Raw genomic sequence first — 22,526 nt, 5'->3', positions numbered from 1 at the left:
TTTTTTCAGGAGGGAACTTTCTACTCCAAAAAGGAATAAGGGTCTGTGTACCCAGTAAATGGTTTTAACCAAGAAATCTGATTAGACTTGACTTTATTAGGATAGAAAGTTTGTGCTGTTTGTTGACATCAGCTCTATGTTTTTCCCCTCTAACAGCAAAAAGCCCCAAATTTTTATGTTAATTTTCTTGGAAAGACTTCTTTTGGAAAATATCCATCTGGCATGGGTATATTCATACAAGTATATGTTGGGATATTGATTTACCTGCAAGAACAAGAACAAAATAACAGTGGCTTAAATAAGATTGAAGTCCATTTCTTTCTCACATAACAGTCTGGGCCATAAGAAGCCCTGGACTAATGTCGAGCTTCGGAAGTGACGTGGAGCCCAGACTCCTTCTACCTTTCTACTTTGTCATCCTCAACATATGGCTTCCTTTTTTTGTTTGTTTGTTTGTTTTTTGAGATGAAGTCTCACTCTGTTGCCCAGGCTTGAGTACAGTGGTGTGATCTCGGTTCACTGTGATCTCTGCTTCATGGGCTCAAGCGATTCTCCTCCCTCAGCCTCCTTAGTAGCTGGGATTACAGGTTCATGCCACCCTGCCTGGCCTAATTTTTGTATTTTTAGTAGAGATGGTGTTTCACCATGTTGGTCAGGCTGATCTCGAACTCCTGACCTCGAGTGATCCTCCTGCCTGAGCCTCCGAAAGTGCTGGGATTACAGGTGCGAGCCACTGTACCCAGCCTTCAACGCATGGCTTCTATCTTATGCTTCAGCTGCTGCTCTTCTGTCCATGCTTCGGCTAGCAAGAAGGAGGAAAGTAAAAAGGGAAGGCATGTTCCTTCCTTTAAGGACATGAGCCGGAAGTTGTAAGCGGAAGTATATCACTCCACTCACATTTCACTGGCCGGAACTTAATTAAATGGTCACCAGGCCTAGCTTCTAAGGTAGGCTGGGTGATGTGGTGTTTAGTGGGACAGCAACGTGCTCCAAATATAATTGCATTATTATGTAAAAAGAGGGGAGAGGTTTTGGGGAATAACTAGCAGTCTGTGCCAGTTAAGGTGGGGAGGAATCTTGCCCATAGTTTGGCGCTGGGGGAAACAACAGTTAATGGAACCTGGAGAAATCAAGGCATTAATTGAAAAATCTGCTGGAGACAAAATCATTAGGGAGTTGGATGAGAGGTGATTCTTTTCTAAAAGGAGTGGATGTTAAAGTGCATAGCTAAGCTATTGTGAAACTATTACCAGAGGCTGTTGAGAAGGCATAAGAAGGGATCATTTCATGACATTGTATTGTATTTCACAAGAAAGTGAACAACCCTATAGGGATAACCACAGACCTCTCCTCACCCCAAATTATTTATATGATCAAAGCCAAGCTGGATCTAGTGTGCCAAGATACAGATAGAGATGTTTCAGAGAACTTCTCAGCAAGATATGGGATGAGGGGCTCAAGAAGAGGCCATCAGAGGAGCTGCAGGACAAATTTAGAGAATTGATAAGGGCCCAAGGAACTTCCAACTCTTCAACAGTTGGAGGATTGATGGAACAGTGGAGGCTCTATCTGAACAATGACTGTCAGGGGAGGGATTATGGGTGGAAGACATCCCCAGATTTCTAGAGAAGCATCCTTACTGCTTCTCTTCAGAGCTATCCAGCTTAGGAAGGAGCAGTTGACTTTTGAGTGTCAAAAAAAGTGTATATATAATAGTTCCTTTATGTGTTCCACTAGTATAGACACATAAAGGAACTATATACACTTGCTGGCAGATGCACCCCAGCCCTCTGATAGTCTTTGTCAATAAGTTGAGGGAAGGGATCCCATTCCTTCCCAAGGAGAGTATTGTTGGAAAAGGACAACTGTGTTCCATCACATATCACATATTAGGGGCAGGGAAGAAGCTCAGTAGCATACGATGGCCTAGATATGGCAATCACCTGGGAAAGGAGATGTACAAAGTTGCCGACTGAAGTCAGCACTGGTGACTTCTTACTGCTCTGAGCTGGGCAGGTCTTCCAGCAGTTCAAAAGAAAGCACAAAAATATTCAGTCTCTACTGTAAACATAGGAGTGGATAAAATTTGGTTATTACCCAAGCTCATGATGTTAATGATTAATAATAGTTATTAGTCATACTTCTTCAGTAACAATACATTTATGCCCCACCTATGTCTAAAAGGGATCAGAGCTTATGTTAAAAAGTGCAGATACAGTGAAATATAGCCTGTTAGAACTACAATAAAACCTACTTAGCAAAAGAAGTGGGAAAAAGTTAGGAGAGGAAAAAAACGTGTACCAGAACACTCAAGATTAAACAAGAGTACTGCAAATGATAACAAAGCCTGAGGTTCCTAGTGGCCAAAGCAAAGAAGAAAACACAAATAGGTTTCATAGTTCTCATTGCTGAGTAAGAAAAAAGCACACCAGGTTAATAAGGAGGTGCTAACTCTGGGAACAATTGGTCTTGTTGGTTTTTATATAAGGAGTATGGAATATCACAAATGATAAAAGCAATGTTAAAAATTGGAGCTTCTGGCAAGGCACAGTGGCTCACGCCTGTAATCCTAGCACTTTGGGAGGCTAAGGAGGGCAGATTACCTGAGCTCAGGAGTTCGAGACCAGCCTGGGCAACATGGTGAAACCCTGTCTCTACTAAAAATACAAAAAATTAGTTGGGAGGGGTGTCCCATGCCTGTAGTCCCAACTGTTTGGGAGGCTGAGGCAGGAGAATTGCTTGAACCTGGGAGGTGGAGGCTGCAGTGAGCCGAGATTGCGCCACTGCACTCCAGCCTGTGCGACAGAGTGAGACTCTGTCTCCAAAAAAAAAAAAAAAAAAAATTGGAGCTACTTTTCATTTGACTTTTTTTGTATCTGCCTTTCTTAAAATTCACATTAAATACTCATTTTATAAGGGCAATTTTAGGAGTGAGGTGTGTGTGTGTGTGTGTGTGCCTGCACACACATATGTAAATGTATATGTGCGTGTGTGTGTGTATATAATATACATTTTTCATGGTATTTTAGAGATCTTGGTTTACCCAGAAATAAACCTTGAAGAGCCTGAGGACTTAATGATAGGCATGTTTTTAGAATATCATCATCAGTTGACTTGCTCAGCAAGCTCCTTTTAATACAGGATAAGAATGTATTTTAATTAATGTAGGCTTTGGCATCCATTGCTCTCTTTTGTTGCTGCTGTTGTTCCTGTTTGGTTTTTGTTTGAGACAGGGTCTTGTTCTGTCACCCAGACTGGAGTGCGGTGGCACGTACACAGCTCATTGCAGCTTCAGCCTCCTGGGCTCAAGCACCCTCCTGCCTCAGCCTCCCCGAGTAGCTGGGGCTACAGATGTGTGCCACCACATCCAGCTAATTTTTTTTCTTTTTGTAGAAATGGGATCTCACCATGTTGCCCAGGGTGGTGTTGAACTCCTGTACTCAAGCAATCCTTCCACCTTGGCCTCCCAAATTTCTGAGAGTACAGGTGTGAGCCACTGCGCTGGGCTCACTGCCCTCTTTTCTAGCTCTCTTTTCCTCAGAAATAGTGCAACCTTTTTGGAAATGTTATGGTTGCCATGTAAGTAAGGACTATGTTACAATGAAGGACAACCCAACAAAAACTGGCTTAAGCCATAATGGGATTTATTGTCTGGGTAACGAAAGTTCGAAGAAGGGCAGGGTTCAGGGCTGATCAAGCTAGTGGCTTAATGACATTGTCAAGGATCTGTCTGTTTCTGTTACTCAGTTTTGCTAGGGGCACAATCAGTTTCATCCTAAGGCTGACTCTTCTGGGGCTTTCTCATTCACATCTAGTAGAAAAGAGAAGATCCCCAAAGGTTCCAGAAATCTCTCTTTATGACTCCTTGGCCTGAAATGGGTTACAAGGTCATCCCTGAACCTGTAATTGTGCTAAGGGAGGAGTCTTTGCGGATTTGCTCTGACCTGAACTGCTTGTCCAAGTCCTATAGCCAGGGTTGGATTTAGCTTCTGCCAACATATCTGAGATGATCCGAAGAGGTGTGATACCTCAAACAAAATCATGGTATTAGCCAGGAAAGGAGGGAACAGATCTTAATGAAGTAATAGCAAAGTCAGTACAGCATCCAGCACCTGGAAATTTCAGCCTACAACTTGGAAACACACAGACGAAAATTTTTTTAATGATTTTATAATTTTTATATTCTTTTACTATTATTATAGCATTAAAAACTCCATGAGAATGAAAAGAAAGAAAATCCAGCTATTATACCACTGGTTTTTAAAAAGTCGGTTTTTCCTTCAAGTTTTTACACTTAGTGTGTTTTTAAAAAATTTTCATTGTATGGATACAATCATTGTATGGATTCAGTCTCTACTGTAAACATAAGAGTGGATAAAATTTGGTTATTACCCAAGCATTGTTTTTGTTACCATTTTAATGACTGTATCATATTCCATTAAGTGACTCAGTGATCTCATACTTTACTTAATAATTGTCTCTGTAAGATTTTTGGGTTGTTTGCAATTTTTTTTGACATTATAAATAACCCAGGTATCATTTTTGTGCATGTGACTTTTTCCTTCCTTGGGACTTATCTACGTCAGAATATGGTTCCTGATACAGATTGAGATACTGTTATTCGTTTTATACTAGAATGGAAGCTTCTTCCAAGACAGCGATCTTTTGAGTTTAACAAGTGCTTTTGCAATTCACCTTCAGACTCAGATATTAAACTCTCAAAACAGAGTTTGCTTATAAGGACATCTTATAGACTTGCACAATCCTAACTATTTGGATGGAATTTTGAAAGGAGAGTCAGAATCCTTAATCAGAAGGATTTAGGGCATTAGGGTGATAGCATGATATATTAGTGTAGTATAGAATAGTGGTTAAATCATGGTTTTTGGAGTAAGGCAGACTTGAGTTTGAATCCAAGTTATATTAATACTTGCTTGCTGTATTATCTTTTGACAAGTTATTTAATACCACTCTGGGGCCTGGCACAGTGACTCATGCCTGTAATCCCATACTTTGGGAGGCCAAAGTGGGTGGATCACCTGAGGTCAGGAGTTTGAGACTAGCCTGGTCAACGTGGTGAAGCCCATCTCTACTAAAAATACAAAAATTAGCCAGGCGTAGTGGTGCATGCCTATAATCCTAGCTACTTGGGAGGCTGAGGCAGGAGAATTGCTTGAACCTGGAAGGCGGAGGTTGCAGTGAGCCGAGATGGTGTCATTGCACTCCAGCCTGGGCAACAAGAGTGAGACTCCATCTCAAAAAAAAAAAAAAAAAAAAAAGCAACATTCTAAATCTGAGTTATCTGCATAAAATGGAGATGGTAATTGCTATTTTATTGGTATTTTTTAGGATCCTGGGAGAAAATGTATATAAAGCCTGGTGAATAATGTATCAATAATGGTGGTGGTTGTTATTATTGAACAATTGTGAATTTGATCTGAGGCCAAGATTAAGAAGCATGATATAGTGTGTGCAGGAGAATTTAATTTCTGTCCAAGAAAAAAAAATCGGATACTCTCTATATTTGACATGAAACCATCACCTAGTCTCTGAATCCCCTTCACACATTCTCATGTAGTTATCATCCAGTCTCCAAAGATCTCCTGGAATGAGCCCATTTCTGCCTCAAAATGGTAGTGACATATTGACATACTGGCATTTGACATACTGAGTCAAATCCTGACTCATTCCCCCCTCTGGTCTAGTGTCACCTTATGAAATACAAAGGGCAATTGCACTCTTTCACTGTATCTTACAGGAAGGAGCTGGGAAGGCCAGCCCTAGAACCCCCTCCATGTGAGCCTCAGATGATCCTCAGCTGACAATCCTTTGCTGACACTCCCAGTGGTGAAAAGGATGTTTGTGAAGTGGCCCATTTCATAATTGAAAGCACTAGTGGTGAAGAAGGACTGCCTTTTATGTAGCTTAAGTTTCTCCCCTAAAACTTATTATTTTTTTATTTTTTCAGACAGGGTCTCACTCTGTTGCCCAGGCTGGAATGCAGTGTCATGATCATTGCTTACTGCAACCTCAACCTCCAGGGCTCAAGCGATCCTCCCACCTCAGCCTCCCAAGTAGCTGGGATCACAGGTGCCCACCACCATGCCTGGCTAATTTTAAAATTTTTTTGTAGAGACAAGGTCTCCCTGTTTTGCCTATGCTGCTGTATGAATTCCCGGGCTCAAGTGCTCCTCAAGTCTTGGCCTCCTAAAGTGTTAGGATTACAGAAATGAGCCACTGCACCTGGCCACCCTCTGTAACTTCTATCTCTTGGGACAATTCTGGGAGTGATACACAATCGGTCTACTATGGAGGCAGACAGATTTGCATTTTAATCCTGGCTCCATTAGTTGTTTTCCTTTGGGCAAGTTACTTAAACCCTCCAAAACTGGAAAGCATGGATAATATTGGCACCCACCACATAAGGCTATAGTAGGATTAAATGAAATAAGCATGTCAAACACTTAACACAGGACACATAATAGGTGTTTTGAGGCAATAGGTGTCTAGTCTTGTCATTTCTTTCTCCTGATTTGGAGAAGGGTGATGATGAAATGGATACATCGAGCCTCTGTCTGATTCAGAAATCTTTGAACCAGGTGTTCCAGTTAAACAGGCTGGTTCTTGACTGTAGAGTCAAACTATGATACTTATTACCTGAAGAGAATAGAAACTAGTGGGGATGTAGGGGGAGGGAAACACCAGGAAATATCATCAAGTTATTTTCTCTTTCTTTTTCTTTCTTTCTTTCTTTCCTTCTTTCTTTCTTCCTTCCTTCCTTCCTTTCTTTCTTTCTTTCTTTCTTTCTTTCTTTTTCTTTCTTTCTTTCCTTCCTTCCTTTCTCTTTCTTTCCTTCCTTCCTTTCTCTTTCCTTCCTTCCTTCTTTCCTGCCTTTCTTTCTTTCTCTTTCTTTCTTTCTTTCTTTCTTTCTTTCTTTCTTTCTTTCTTTCTTTCTTTCTTTCTTTCTTTCTTTCTTTCTTTCTTTCTTTCTTTCTCTCTCTCTCTCTCTCTCTCTCTCTCTCTTTTTTTTCTTTTCTTCTTTTTCTTCTTCTTTCTTTCTCTCTTTCTTTTTTTTTTTTTTTTTTGACAGGGTCTCACTCTGTCACAGATACTGGAGTGCAGTGGCACGATCATGACTCACTGCAGCCTCCATCTCCTAAGGCTCAGGTGATCTTCCTGCCTCAGTGCCCCGCGTAGCTGGGACTACAGGTGTGTGCCAACACACCTAATTTTTGTATTTTCAGTAGAGACAGAGTTGAGACATGTTGCCCGGGCTGGTGTCGAACTTCTGTCTCAAGCAATCCACTCGCCTTGGCCTCTCAAAGTGCTGGGATTACAGGTATGAGCCATCGTGCCAGACGCATCAAGTTGTTTTCAGTTTTCTTCTGCAATAATGCACCGAGGGATGTGATCCCCTTACATGACTACCAGTGGTTCGTGTGGGCAGTGAACTCAGTGATTTTCCCCTGGAGTGGGAAGGAGGTGTCCTAAGTGGTCTATGTAGTTTATAAAAGCATCTTGCAATCCCTGGGAAGTTCTGAGGTTTTTTTCTGGGAGGTTTTTTCTCTTTTCTACTCTCTATCTTGAGAATCACCAAAACAGATACTGGGAAACCCCCTGCCTTCTTGACATCTCTATTGAAGACAAGTGGGATTGATTGCTTTTCTGATTGCAACAGGTCAAGGGAGCAGTTCTCAAAGTGTGGTCCCATGACCACGAGTATCACTTTGGAACTTATTAGAAATGCAAATTGTTGGCCGGGCGCGGTGGCTCAAGCCTGTAATCCCAGCACTTTGGGAGGCCGAGACGGGTGGATCACAGGTCAGGAGATCGAGACCATCCTGGCTAACATGGTGAAACCCCGTCTCTACTAAAAAATAATAAAAAAAAAACCTAGCCAGGCAAGGTGGCGGGCGCCTGTAGTCCCAGCTACTCGGGAGGCTGAGGCAGGAGAATGGCGTAAACCCGGGAGGCGGAGCTTGCAGTGAGCTGAGATCCGGCCACTGCACTCCAGCCTGGGCGACAGAGCGAGACTCCGTCTCAAAAAAAAAAAAAAAAAAAAAAAAAAAAAAAAGAAATGCAAATTGTTGAGCCCCACCCAAACCTACAGCAATCCATGTGTTTTAGGGGTTTTTGGTTTTGGTTTTTGTTTTTTTGTGATGCTCTTGGCTAACTGCAGCCTTGACCTCTCACCTCAGCCTCCCGAGTAGCTGGGACCCCAGGTGCACACCACCATGCCCGGCTGATTTATGTATTTTTTGTAGAAACAGGATCTTGTCATGTTGCCCAGGCTGGTATTGAACTCCTGGACTCAAGTGATACACCCATGTCAGCCTCTCAGAGTGCTGGGATTACAAGAGTGAGCCCTGTACTTGGCCAGCAATATGTGTTTTAACAAGCCTTCCAGATGATTCTGATGCATGCTGAAGTTTGCTTATCATCAGTGGGTTAAGAAAAGGGGAGAAAGACACAGGAGCCAAATCATCACCCCATGAACAACCCTGGGCTTCCTCTGCCCTGCTTTTAGATTCAGATTCCTGCAGCCTCCATGCTTGATGCCCATCTGATGCTCTCAATGGATGACTTATTAGAGAGACTGAGTTCTGCCAGCACCATTTCTACCCTCACACTGTGTAGGGAGGGGTTACTGGTAAACTGTGCTTGCTTGCTAGGTCAACCAAGGACTGGCTTTATTTCTCTTACCCAAGACTTGTATGAATATATTATTCTCTTTGGACTAAAGAATGTTCCAGCCTCTTTCCAACATTTTCTAAATACAAATTGTCCTTGACTGTTTTGATGACATTGCTGTGATGGGTCAAATATGGAATAATAGTGCTTTACTCAGTTTGAAAATGATTCACTTGGCCAAGTGTGGTGGCTCACACCTGTAATCCCAGCACTTTGGAAGGCCAAGGCGGGTGGATCATTTGAGGTCAGGAGTTTGAGACCAGCCTGGCCAACATGGTGAAACCCCGTCTCTACTAAAAATACAAAAATTAACTGGGCATGGTGGTGCGTGCCTATAATCCTAGCTACTTGAGAGGCTGAGGCAGGAGAATTGCTTGAACCTGGGAGGCAGAGGTTGCAGTAAGCTGAGATCATGCCACTGCACTCCAGTCTGGGTGACAGAATGAGATTCTGTCTCAAAACAAACAAACAAACAAAAAAAAACCCTGACCCAGTGGCTCACGCCTGTAATCCCAGCACTTTGGGAGGATGAGGCAGGCAGATCACGAGGTCAGGAGTTCAAGACCAGCCTGGCCAACATAGTGAAACCCCATGTCTCTGCTGAAAATACAAAAAATTAGGCATGGTGCCGGGCGCCTGTAATCCCAGCTACTCGGGAGCCTGAGGCAGGAGAATCACTTGAACCCGGGAGGCAGAGGTTGCAGTGAGCTGAGATCACGTCACTGCACTCCAGCCTGGGTGACAGTGTGAGACTCCATCTCAAAAAAAAAAAAAAAAAAAAAAAAATGATTCACTTATTTCATTTCTACCCTTTATTATAGTATTATAGTTATTTTTAATTTTTTCACTGTTGGTTCAGCCAACAAACACTTATTGGGAACCCACTCAACTACTTGTTGAGTTGCCTAAGTGGTATTATACTCCCAGTTTTACAGATGAGCAAGCTGAGACTCAGAGCCCAAGTCTATATTGTAAGTGGCAGAGCTGGGATTTGAACCTAGATCTGTCTGACTCCAGTGCTCATGCTCATTCTGCTACATCAAGTTCATTCTGGGGCATGTCTTCCTCAATAGAACTTTTTAAGGATAGAAACCATGACACTGCTGGTCATGCTGGCTCACGCCTATGTTTCCAACACTTTGGGAGGCTAAAGGATGAGGACAGCTTGAGCCCAGGAATTCAAGACCAGCCTGGGCAACATAGTGAGAACTTGTCTCTACAAAAAATAAAAAAATTAGTCAGAAGTAGTGGCACGCACTTGTGGTCCCAGCTACTCAGGAGGCTGAGATGGGAGGATCACTTGACCCCAGAAGGTTGAGGCTGCAGTGAGCCATGATAGTGCTACCCCACTCCAGCCTGCGCAACACAGCAAGACCCTGTCTCAAAAAAATAAGAGGAAAAGAAAAGATAAAGATAAAAGAAACCATGACACCTAGCAAGGTATTTTACACATTGTAGAATTTGAATAATGTTTGTTTAATGAATATAAAATGTGTTTTTAGAATAATTCAGGTTGATAGGCTGATAATATGGGTTACTAACTATGAACATCGAGGATATTAGAAATACTCAGTTTGGGTTTCATAAGATGGTGGGAAAGTACCCCTCATCTCATGGGATGAAGTACAAAATTAACAGATATAAGAATGAATGAGGGAGAAAGAGTGTTTGTACGGGGAGAGAGTGTTGAACAGGTACTAAACGCAATTTAGATTCTAATTTAGAAAATTTTTAAGGTTGCTTCTTGGTCTTTTCTGTACCTATGCACTTCAATTTAAAAAGTTACAAATAACGGATACTCAATTTCTGCCTGTCAATAGGCATTTTACCAGATGAAGCCATTTTTCTCAGAAGACATAATATTTACTGCCTTGTATAATAATCAAAGATATTAGGCATCCATAGATAGTTGACAGGCCATTCAGAGCAAGGTTAATTCTCTGAACTGGAAAAGAGTAAAAGCTATAGCAATGAGTACCACCTAGTGGCTACTCAGAAGATGTGACAATTTAGCCAACCTACTTCATTAGGAAAGGTTCAGCTTGCTATCAGTTGTAACTGTGATGGGCTCTCCGCACACAGAAGTTTGATTTCCAGCAGGAACCCATTTTCCAGATCCAGAAAAACTGAGTCCAGATAACTAACGACAAGTAATCACAGATTCGAGTTAGAAATAAAGCCATGTCTTGGACTTAACAGTGTGGAATGGGGAAATGTGAATAATAATGTTTCCTTCTTTGCTGTTTCTCCCCCCTGAAAAAGTATGTTAGTGACCAATCCGTGATCATTCTCCTTCCAGATGAGGAAATGGGAGAAAATATGGCCCAAGATCTGAAAAGGAAAATTCTTAAAGGGAATTGCTCACAAGAGGCTGACAAATTCTACTTTTAAAATGTTTGATGTAGCCGGGCGCGGTGGCTCATGCCTGTAATCCCAGCACTTTGGGAGGCCGAGGCGGGCAGATCACCTGAGGTCGGGAGTTCGAGACCAACATGGAGAAACGCCGTCTCTACTAAAAATATAAAATTAGCTGGGTGTGGGTGTGGTGGTGCATGCCTGTAATCCCAGCTACTCAGGAGGCTGAGGCAGGAGAATCGTTTGAACCTGGGAGGCAGAGGTTGTGGTGAGCTGAGATCATGCCATTGTATTCCAGCCTGGGGAACAAGAGTGAAACTGTGTATAAAAAAAAAAAAACAAAAAAAGAGTTTGATGTAATTATAGACTTACAGAAAATTTGCAAGAAAAATACAAAGAATTATTGCTACACTGCACACATTTCACTCAGATTTCCCATATATGAACATATTACCATGCTTCTCCTTTCTCATTCTCTTTCCCCCATCCTCCACATATGAGCGTGCACACGTGTACACACACACACACACACGTTTGAGAGTAAATTATAGACATAATGCCCTTTTCTTCCTAAATACTTCAATACATATTTTCTAAAAACAAGGATATTCTCTTATCAAAGTCAGAAATTTATCAGCAGCCCAGTACTACCATTTAACGAACAGACCTTATTATAATTTCATCAATTATTCCACTAACAGCCTTTATAGCAAATGGAAAAAAATTATGGTCCAGGATTAGCTTTCAATTTATTATTATTATTATTTACTTTAGAACATTTACATCAAGTCAAATTTCTTTAGTATCATTTAACCTGGAATAAGTCTTTTTTTTTTTTTTTTTTAGACAGAGTCTAACTTTGTCACCCAGTGGTGCGATCTTGGCTCATTGCAACCTCTGCCTCCTGGGCTTAAGTGATCCTCCTGCCTCAGTCTCCCATGTAGCTGGCACTACAGGCATGCAACACCATGCCCGTCTACCTTTTTTTTTTTTTTTTTTTTTTTTTTGTAGAGATGGGGTTTGGCTATATTGCCCAGGCTAGTCTTGAACTCCTGAGCTCAAGTGATCTGCCCACCTCCACCACCCATAGTGCTAGGATTAGAAGTGTGAGCTACCACACCCGGCCAAACCTGGAACAATTATTTAGTTTTTCTTTGCCTTTTATTACCTGGCCAAAAAACTTGAGTAACAAAATAAATAATAAATTATAACCCATAGGAAAAAAAGCCTCCAAGAATCCATAGGTTCAAATTGATATGTGTGTGTATATACACACACACATATATATACACACACACATACATGAATACATGAATTAGGAATAAGGGAAAGCTCTTCTGAAGAAAATGTCAACTAATAAATGGAGAAGGAATTGTGGAATTTTTAAAAAATCACCATTTGAGGCTGGCGCAATGGCTCGCACCTGTAATCCCAGCACTTTGGGAGGCGAAGGTGGGCGGATCACCTGAGATCAGGAGTTGAAGACCAGCCTGACCAACATGGAGAAACCCCATCTCTACTAAAAATACAAAATTAGCCGAGTATGGTGACACATGCCTGAATCCCAGCTACTTTGGAGGCAGAGGCAGGAGAATTGCTTGAACCCAGGAGGTGGAGGTTGCGGTGAGCCGAGATCGCGCCATTGCACTCCAGCCTGGGCAACAAGAGTGAAAAAAAAAAAATCACCATTTGACAATATTAGTAATAATCAGGCAAAAATCATCAAGGGATGCTAAAGCTAGCATTCATTGATGCTCAGTGAAAGTGAATGATGGATGAGTAACAGAATATTTACACAGTTTGAAAGGGTCTCCCCACAAAAATACATACAATTACAGAAAGAAAAACAGTAATTTTATGTTGAAGAAACTGGCAGACACCACCTTAACAAAAGATCAAAGTTAACCTCACTAGTAATGAGATGAACAGGCAATATGTAGTTCTTGATACCATACCCTGAGAAAGACACAGTATCACTTCTATGGTATTCCTCCCCAAATGCATAGCCTGAATTAAAAAATGAGAAAACATTAAACTATCTTAAACTAAGGGACAATCTATTAAATAAATGGCTTATACTTTTAGAATCCTGCTTTGTAAACAAAACTTAGAACTCCCTACAGCCCCACCAGCACATGGGACTGGATGGATGTGTTAGTGTGCATGAGGGAGATCAAGTTCTTCAGGGTAAAGGCCAGTTTTCTTTTTTTAATTTAACTTGCGCACAATGTATGCACAGGGAGAATCACAGGGCGATTGTTCCTAGGTCTTTTTTGATCTGGGAACACTGAGTCGCTCTCTCAGGAGATGACTGTGCCCATCCAATTGTACTAGTCATGCCAGGGCCAGAGGTGCTGTGCCTACCTGCCACTCCCATGGCTACAGTCACTGACACCAGGGGCCATGAGACCACATCTCTATTGTAAGGTGTTTGGCCAAGGCCTTGAACTCTAGAGGGAGTGCTCTAGAATTTGGGGGCATTTTCCAAAAGGCATCACTACCTTTTGGAAGAGGACAAAAGGAATCACTACCCAGTGCAGAAGGCAGAAATATCTTGGCTCTGGGGAGTAAGAGCTGGGAAGCTAAGCTGATTCAGAAAAAGAAAAGTGTACTTTCATAATGACAATGTAAGAGACAACTACTGAGCAGAGTTCAGTTTTTCTGAGGTGAGTTGGAAGAAGAGGAGGAGACACTGTAGCTACAACCCTTCCCTAATGCATTTCCTGGCTTCCTTATGCCACCCTTAGGCTCCTAACCAAGTCTAGGGGATGGGTCCAGATGGGGGACGGGCTTCCGTCTTGGAAGCATCTCTGGCTCCAGGGCAATGGGTTTTCCTGTCTCCTCTGGGGGAACAGTGAGAAGGACATAGCCTCTTGGGTTGTTTTCCAGTGACCTATGGAATGACAAGCTCCAGTGCTTATTACTACACCAAAGTGATGTCTGAGCTCTTCTTACATACTGCATCAGACACTGGAGTCTCCTTTCAGGCCATCAGCAGCATGGCAGACTTCTGGGATGTAAGTATAAGATCTTTTCTACCCCTCCCCTCTCTTTCTCAATGGCCTGAGGCCACAGGTTAGACAATGGATCAGACCTTATGCTGGGAAATCAGGTCAGTCAGGGATCAGACTGAGTCAAAGGGCCAGGTTGAATTAATGGGTTAGGCTAGAGTTCAGGTGGAGGTGGGTAAGGGATTAATACAGCGATCAGGGAATTAAACCAGGAGTTAGACTAGTATCGGGAGTCAGAGGTAAGGCTGAACTTCAAAACGAATTTTAAATAAAGAGCAGGGCCACTTCAGATCAGACTCTGGTTTATTGGTCAATGGAAGAGTTTTAAAAAGCAGGCCAGGCACGATGGCTCACACCTGTAATCCCAGCACTTTGGGAGGCTGAAGCAGGCAAATCACCTGAGGTCAGTTGTTCAAGATCAGCTAGACAACATGGTGAAACCCTGTCTCTACTAAAAATACAAAAATTAGCCGGGTGTAGTGATGCATGCCTGAAATCCCAGCTACTCGGGAGGCTGAGGCACGAGAATCGCTTGAACCCGGGAGGCAGAGGTTGTAGTGAGCCGAGATTGTGCCACTGCACTCCAGCCTGGGTGACAGAGTGAGACTCCATCCCTTAAAATAATAATAATAATAATTTTTTTAAAGCAGACTGGAGACAAGCTGGGGAGTCAGAAGATGAGTGCAAAGGTCATCCTAAGGGTAGGGGGTCAGGAGGAGGCTGGGTAAGGTTCAAGCCAGCTTGTGGTTCAGTTTGCCCAGGGCCCACTACTGGACAGTTTATATTGGACCAAATGGTACAACAACCAGAGCTTGGGCCATGGTTCCCACTCCTTCATCTACCATGAGAACCTGCTGCTGGGGGTTCCGAGGCTGCGGCAGCTAAAGGTCCGCAATGACTCCTGCGTGGTGCATGAAGACTTCCGGGAGGACATTCTGAGCTGCTATGATGTCTACTCTCCAGACAAAGAAGAACAACTCCCCTTTGGGCCGCTCAATGGCACAGCGTGAGTGAGCCTGTCCTACCAATGTCACAGGGCTTGCCCCTCCAAACCTGACACCATCCCAAGGTATGGGAACCACTTCCATTGAGGCTTAAAGAGCCTCAAGAGCACTTCAGGGGACTTCAGGGGGCATCTCCCTGAATCCCAGCTGTGGCTGTTTGGGGACCTTGGTCTGTGTCACTCAGGAACAGAGGAGGTAGGTTAGCAAACACAGCCATAGCCTCCAGACTTGTTCCCACACACAGGTCGCAATCACACTTGTCCTACCTTGCATGCAGTTCTTCCACGGAAAGCTTCCTTTCTTGCCTAGAAGTTGGGGATAGAGAATGGGTGAAATTGAAAAGCCCAACGCTTGAGATTGATACGTGGAGCAGCAAGGGGTCAAGGATGGATGATGAATTAGGGAAGAAGGAAATAAGCACTCAGGATAGAAAGTTTAGTGGATAGAAGGGAGAAACATGGGGTGAAGGAGCCTGATGTACAGTCACAGAGCTGGAAGGAGCTTTTCCTTCTGGTCCAGGGGCTTCCCTTAGGGGGACTATTCAAGGTGGGCCAAAAGTGGGGCTTGGCTTTGTCATCCAAATCTTTGAGTGACATAGTGAAAAATCAGATTTGCATTTGAGTTTCAGTTCTGTCATTCATAGCTGCATTATTTCGGTAACCTCTTTCATAGTTTTCTCTTCTGCAAAATGTGGATAATATTCACGCTCCCTTCTCAAATGGTTGTTAGTATCAAACAGAATAATAAATGATACACTATATATGTATATATCACATATCATATATATACACATACCCACAATATGTAAACCTGTAAAGCCCAGACAATGATAAAGCATTGTCATTGCCTTGGGAGATGAACTTTTGGGCTGGCTCAGCCGGCATTTTCTGTGGCAGGTGGACATACCACTCGCAGGATGAGTTGGGGGGCTCCTCCTACTGGGGCAGGCTCACAAGCTACAGTGGAGGTGGCTACTACCTGGACCTTCCAGGATCCCGACAGGGTAGTGCAGAGGCTCTCCGGGACCTTCAGGAGGGGCTGTGGCTGGACAGAGGCACTCGGGTGGTGTTCATCGACTTCTCAGTCTACAATGCCAACATCAATCTTTTCTGTGTCCTGAGGTGAGCCCCCTTTCCCTACTTCATTCCCCTGTCCCTGGCTCCTGGTTCCCGTCTCTTGTGCATGAGACCCTTCTCTAAACTCGTACCCTGTGGTGGGGGTGGAGAGGACAGGAAGTGGGAGGAGCTGTCCCAGCCCAGGCTCTACTAGATGTCTCCCCCTCCCCCCACAGGCTGGTGGTGGAGTTTCCAGCTACAGGAGGTGCCATCCCATCCTGGCAAATCCGCACGGTCAAGCTGATCCGCTATGTCAGCAACTGGGACTTCTTTATTGTTGGCTGTGAGGTCGTCTTCTGCGTCTTCATCTTCTACTATGTGGTGGAAGAAATCCTGGAGCTCCACATTCACCGACTTCGCTACCTCAGCAGCATCTGGAACATACTGGACTTGGTGGTCATCTTGGTGAGGGACAGATATCTAGGACTTGGGACATTCTGGGGGGAGGAGGGGGTTCCACCCTGATAGGGGCTCCAAGTTCTTCCTTTTGGAGCCCTAAGCCCTCCTTCTGACTTTTGGTTAAATCATCATTTAACAGCTCCCTAAGTGAGATGGAGATGTTACCCTCTCTCAGCCCTTAGGAAACCCTGTCTCTCACATCTCCTCTCCTCCTCACTTGTTATCTGAGCCCTGCTCTTTTTTTTTTTTTTTTTTTTTAATGTACTATACGCTGTTCCTTCCTTGTCTTTTATGACCTGTTGTGTGGAAACCCATGCCTTTTGTCTTCTATTCAAATATTCTGCCCCTTCATCTTCATCTCCCTCCTATTAACAGGACACATTCATTTCCTGACCAAAGCTTGGAAGTGGTGGGACCGGAAGGAAATGACTGGTTCCAGTTCCCTACAGCCCTTTACAATCTATATATTAATATTTACCACTGGCCCCAAACCCTTCTCTTGGGCTTTAGAACACTTAAGATGCTCCCCAGTCATCCTACCCAGTTCTATTTGAACCTGAGATAGTGAACAAGTCAGCAAGGAAGGCTTTTTTCTCACCTGTCTTACCTACCCTGGCTGTTCCTTGGGGCCTCATCTTGGAACTTCCCTTGAGATCCCCTTGCCTTCTCTGACACCCCCATGACCCCTGTGTGACAGCTCTCCATTGTGGCTGTGGGCTTCCACATATTCCGAACCCTCGAGGTGAATCGGCTCATGGGGAAGCTCCTGCAGCAGCCAAACACATATGCAGACTTTGAGTTCCTCGCCTTCTGGCAGACGCAGTACAACAACATGAATGCTGTCAACCTCTTCTTCGCCTGGATCAAGGTACCTGACACTCCCACACCCAGCTTTGCTTCAAGGAGTGCTCATTCTCCCTTCTTTTTCCCTTCTTCTTCTTCTTCTTTTTTTCTTTTTGAGATGGAGTCTCGCTCTGTTGCCCAGGCTGGAGTGAAGTGGCACAATCTCGGCTCACTGCAACCTCCGCCTCCTGAGTTCAAGTGATTCTCCTGCCTCAGCCTTCTGAGTATCTGGGACTACAGGCGCCTACCACCACGCCTGGCTAATTTGTGTATTTTTTGTAGAGACGAGGTTTCACCTCATTGGCCAGGCTGGTCTCGAACTCCTGACCTCAGGTGATCTGCCAACCTCAGCCTCTCAAAGTTCTGGGATTACATGCATGAGCCACAGCTCCCGATTTTTTTTTTTTTTTTTTTTTTTTTTTTTTTTTTTTTTTTTTGAGACGAAGTCTCACTCTGCTGTCTGGCTGGAGTACAATGGCACGATCTCAGCTCACCGCAACCTCTGCCTCCCAGGTTCAAGCAATTCTCCTGCTTCAGCTTCCTGAGAAGCTGGGATTACAGGCATGCGCCACCATACCTGGCTAACTTTTTGTATTTTTAGTAGAGACGAGGTTTCACCACGTTGGCCAGGCTGATCTTGAACTCCTGACCTTGAGCGATCCACCTGCCTCAGCCTCCCAAAGTGCTGGGATTGCAGGAGTGAGCCACCATACTGGGCTTTTTTTTTTTTTTTTTTAAGACAGAGTCTCTCTGGAGTGCAGTGGTGCAATCTCAGCTCACTGCAACTTCCACCTCTCAGGTTCAAGTGATTCTCTGCCTTAGCCTCCCAAGTAGCTGGAATTACAGGTGTGTGCCACCACGTCCGGCTAATTTTTGTGTCATTCTCCCTTCTTCAATATGTGTCTCATTTTCTTTGTCTGGCTTGGCAACTCCTGTGGCCTCCATAGGCCCTTGGCATGGTCTTTTCAACACTTTTCCTTTTTCCTTCTTCATGCCTTGGTTCAACATGGTCCTTCCAGATATTCAAGTACATCAGCTTCAACAAAACCATGACCCAGCTCTCCTCCACGCTGGCCCGCTGTGCCAAGGACATCCTGGGCTTCGCCGTCATGTTCTTCATTGTTTTCTTCGCCTATGCCCAACTCGGCTACCTGCTTTTCGGGACCCAAGTGGAAAACTTTAGCACTTTCATCAAGTGCATGTGTGTGTCCTACCCCCTTCACTCCTTCACTCCTCCCTGGCCCCTCACCCTCCAGCTCCATGGGTGTATGTATCCTTGGGGAAGATGGGTATGTGCGTGTGGGCATGTCTGCGTTTAAAGCATCTCTGCGAGCGTCTCCGGAAGCCCTGGTGTGTGTGTGCTCAAATAATCTAAGCACCCTGCACTGTGTCTATCAGATTGGGGTGGACGTGTGGTGAGGGGTCTGTCTGTGGCTAGGAAAGTGGGATAGGGGGTATTTATTAGGCTCTGGGTAAAGCCCAGACCTGGTCTCTCAGTTTCACTCAGTTCCGGATAATCCTCGGGGACTTTGACTACAATGCTATCGACAATGCCAACCGCATCCTGGGCCCTGCCTACTTTGTCACCTATGTCTTCTTCGTCTTCTTCGTGCTCCTGGTGAGGGTCTCTCTGAGGGGTGGGGACATAGAGAGCCTGCAGGGTGGAGTTTTTCTCCCAGTATGTCCCTCACTCAAGATTGATAAGTTTCTTAAATCAAGGATGGAGAGTGAGTGGGGGCGGGGGGGCAGATGTCTGGATCTTCTGAGAGATGGTTAATGTAGTATAGCCAGCATGGTCAGTTTGCAGGTTTGCAGAGTATAAGGGAACCTGCAGACTCCCTCAGTAAAATCAAAACCTCATTCTCCAAGGATGAAAAGGGGAGAAAAGTACCTCATGAAGAGTAGTAGCTGCACGTGGAAGCTTCTATGACTGTCCTCCAAGACTCCCCTTCCTCTGGGGACCTCATGCTGATTTCTACTGCCACTACTTGGTAGTTCTCTCTCCCTGCCAACCAGGAACAATCTGGATTTTAATTTACTTATTTATTTATTTTAGACAGGGTCTCACGCTGTCACCCAGGCTGGAGTGCAGTAGTGCAATCTTAGCTCACTGCAACCTCCACCTCCCGAGCTCAAACTATCCTCCCACCTTAGCTTCCTGAGTAGATAGGACCACTGGCATGGTCGGGAGCCACCACACCCAGCTAATTTTTGTATTTTTTGTAGAGACAGGGTTTTGCTATGTTGCCCAGGCTGGTCTCTAACTCCTGGACTCAAGCAATCTGCCTGCCTTAGCCTCCCAAAGTGCTGGATTACAGGTGAAGGCCACTGTGCCCAGCTCTTGGATTTTATTCTTACTAACAAGGCTGGTATTTTTCTTTATTTGATCAATGGATGGGGATACAGATATGGATTGGGGGGTAGATGGTAAAGAGATCATAATTGTACTCTCACCCTGAAAAGCTTCTAGTTCCAATGATTGATGGGCCCTTATACGAAGGAGGTCTGTGGCATATGTTAGGGTATCTCTGTGGTCAGAAAGGCTACTGCAGCAACTGAGAGTGAGGACACCAGGTTGGTCAAGAAGCATGATCCATCTCTAACAGAACTGTGCTGAAAGGCTGGGCTCTGGGGACCCTGAGAGGCAGGGATTGGTGGGCTGCCGAGCTGGGATTGAGAGCGCTGACCCCTTTGGAACACGAGTCTTGGATTAATGGGATCAGTGGGCTCAATCCTTCCAGTGGGTCTGGAGGTGAGGACCCAGGTCCCCACTTTATTTTCCAGAACATGTTCCTGGCCATCATCAATGACACATATTCAGAGGTCAAGGAGGAGCTGGCTGGACAGAAGGATGAGCTGCAACTTTCTGACCTCCTGAAACAGGTGACTGCTCAGTCTCCTTGAGCTACACATTTCCGCAGCTACACATCAGTGCCGCAGTCTAAGGCTCTGTGTCCTGGTCTGTTCCTGACTGACTGAGGTGCCTGTGCCCTTGTGTGCATTTAATTTATCCTTGGAAGCTTGGCATACTATGAGTGGGGCTGGGGGCCAGGGATGAGTGAGCAGCCTGTGAGAACATGTGCCTACTTCCTTTCCCTTTCAGGGCTACAACAAGACCCTGCTAAGACTGCGTCTGAGGAAGGAGAGGGTATCGGATGTGCAGAAGGTCCTGCAGGGTGGGGAGCAGGAGATCCAGTTTGAGGATTTCACCAACACCTTAAGGGAGTGAGCAACCAGAGACCCAGCCTTCTCTAATACCAATCTCTTGAGTCCTCAACCCTCAACCATACTTCATTTGCCTATAAGCCTTTGGTTTTGGTTTAGGGGCCTCTGATCTTGACTTGCAGGCTTCAGATATTTGCCCGTAGGTCTCTGCTCCTGACCTTCAGAACTGTGCCCTTGGTTTAAAGATCTCTGACCATGTTCTATAACATCCTGGATCTTGTTGAACAACTCTTAGGAACCCATGTAATAATTCCCTAATCATTGAATACACACCCCACTCCCACAAAACTCTGATTTTTGTTCTATGCTTCCCCACGAACACTCATCTATTCCTTTAGCCATTCACTCCCTGATTCCCAGTCAAACATATTAATACACATTGAACAAATACATTGTGAGCACCAGCTGCAGATCAGGCACTAATAGACAACCTAATTTTTTTTTTTTTTTTGGAGACAGAGTCTTGCTCTGTTGCCCAGGCTGGAGTGCAGTTGCACAATCTCGGCTCACTGCAACCTCAGCTTCCCTGGGGTTAAGCGATTCTCATGCCTCAGCCTCCTGAGTAGCTGGGACTACAATCATGTGCCAGGACGCCCGGCTAATTTTTGTATTTTTAGTAGAGATGGGATTTTGCCATGTTGGCCAGGCTGGTCTCAAACTTCTGGCCTCAAGTGATCCACCCACCTCAGCCTCCCAAAGTGCTGGGATTAGGAGACAACATAATTAAATAGGACAAAGTCTTTGTTCAACAGAAGTGACTAGGAGTAGAGGGTGATCAATTCTATCTCTGAGCTTAAGGGAAGGCTTCCTGGAAGAGGTAATGTCTAAATAGGGTATTGGAGGATGGACAAGCAGAGGAAGGCTGTTCCAAGAAGAAATGAAAACACATACGAAAGCATAGAGGTCTGAAACCAAGCAACATACACAGGAGGAATAAGTAGTTGAGCATTGCTAAGGTATTAAATCAAGGGGCGGGGACAGGGGGTGGTCATAGCAGGAGATGAGACGAGAGAAACAGGCAAGGGCCACACTGAGAAAGGCCACACTACCACTCTGCCAAAAGAATAGGGTAGCAGAAGGGATTTCAAAAAGGGACATTTTTAGACCTGTATATTAGAAAGGTTAATTATTTTAGTTGTATTATGGACGATGGATTTCACGGGTAGGGAGTAAAGGGGAAGCTGGGGGATAGCAGGCTATTTAGAGACAAACAGATTTTGCAATAATCCCTGTAGAAGCTCATGAGGCCCTGAATCTAGTGAGCAGGAGTCAGGAGAGGAAGAAGAAATAGAACCAAGTGTTTTCTTGGGGGTAAGATTGCTAGACTTTGGAGAACCTTCTTTTCCAGAAAGCAAAACTTTTGCCAGAGTCAAGCAAAAGAGTGGAATTCCATAACTGAGAGGTCACAGCCACAGCTGGGGAGAAATCATTTCATCATCCTTTTCTCAGAATGGGACACGCAGAGCATGAAATCACTGAGCTCACAGCCACCTTCACCAAGTTTGACAGAGATGGGAATCGTATTCTGGATGAGAAGGAACAGGAACAAATGCGACAGGACCTGGAGGGAGAGAGGGTGAGCTGGGTTGATGGGTGGAGAGACAGTGTAAGGAAATAGCTCACCCTCCCCTTCCCCCAACACACCTAGAACACAAACCCAACCTGAAAACTCTCCCATAGACAGTAAAGATCTCTCTAGAATAGTAGTTCCCAAACTGCTGCACATAAGAATACCCTGGGGGGCCTTTAAAAATCTTCATACTCAGGACACACACTCTAGACCAATTAAACCAGAATCTCTGGGTGTGGGGCCCAGACATCAGTACTTTTAAAAACTCTCTAGGTGATTACAGTACATAGCCAAGGTTGAGAACCATGCTCTA

At 44.4% G+C, this 22,526-nt stretch overlaps 2 protein-coding genes and 1 long non-coding RNA gene across 4 annotated transcripts in view; 2 read left to right on the top strand and 1 right to left on the bottom strand.

Annotated features, from left to right (window-relative positions):
* CWF19L1 (CWF19 like cell cycle control factor 1) overlaps window positions 1–22,526 on the top strand; it is an 86,113-nt gene that overhangs the window by 5,434 nt on the left and 58,153 nt on the right. The gene's annotated exons all lie outside the window — the stretch shown is intronic.
* The window catches only part of PKD2L1 (polycystin 2 like 1, transient receptor potential cation channel), a 44,757-nt gene that overhangs the window by 19,387 nt on the left and 2,844 nt on the right, over window positions 1–22,526 (top strand). For both annotated transcript variants that reach the window (XM_050804971.1, XM_050804972.1), the window contains exons 3-12: window positions 13,936–14,063; window positions 14,810–15,063; window positions 15,958–16,182; window positions 16,353–16,581; window positions 17,273–17,443; window positions 18,438–18,619; window positions 18,916–19,036; window positions 20,203–20,301; window positions 20,522–20,643; window positions 22,093–22,219. In XM_050804971.1, coding sequence (XP_050660928.1) covers window positions 13,936–14,063; window positions 14,810–15,063; window positions 15,958–16,182; window positions 16,353–16,581; window positions 17,273–17,443; window positions 18,438–18,619; window positions 18,916–19,036; window positions 20,203–20,301; window positions 20,522–20,643; window positions 22,093–22,219 — 1,658 coding nt within the window. The remainder of the gene's footprint in view (window positions 1–13,935; window positions 14,064–14,809; window positions 15,064–15,957; window positions 16,183–16,352; window positions 16,582–17,272; window positions 17,444–18,437; window positions 18,620–18,915; window positions 19,037–20,202; window positions 20,302–20,521; window positions 20,644–22,092; window positions 22,220–22,526) is intronic.
* Window positions 119–15,766, bottom strand: LOC126963094 (uncharacterized). The gene is made up of 3 exons (XR_007728927.1): window positions 15,328–15,766; window positions 1,944–2,061; window positions 119–264 (listed from the first exon to the last, which is right to left on the bottom strand). It is a non-coding gene; the product is annotated as an uncharacterized LOC126963094 (long non-coding RNA).

The sequence above is a fragment of the Macaca thibetana genome, chromosome 9, assembly GCF_024542745.1.
Source record: "Macaca thibetana thibetana isolate TM-01 chromosome 9, ASM2454274v1, whole genome shotgun sequence".
NCBI classification, from domain to species: Eukaryota; Metazoa; Chordata; class Mammalia; order Primates; family Cercopithecidae; genus Macaca; species Macaca thibetana.
This window is presented reverse-complemented; position numbering and strand designations above follow the sequence as displayed.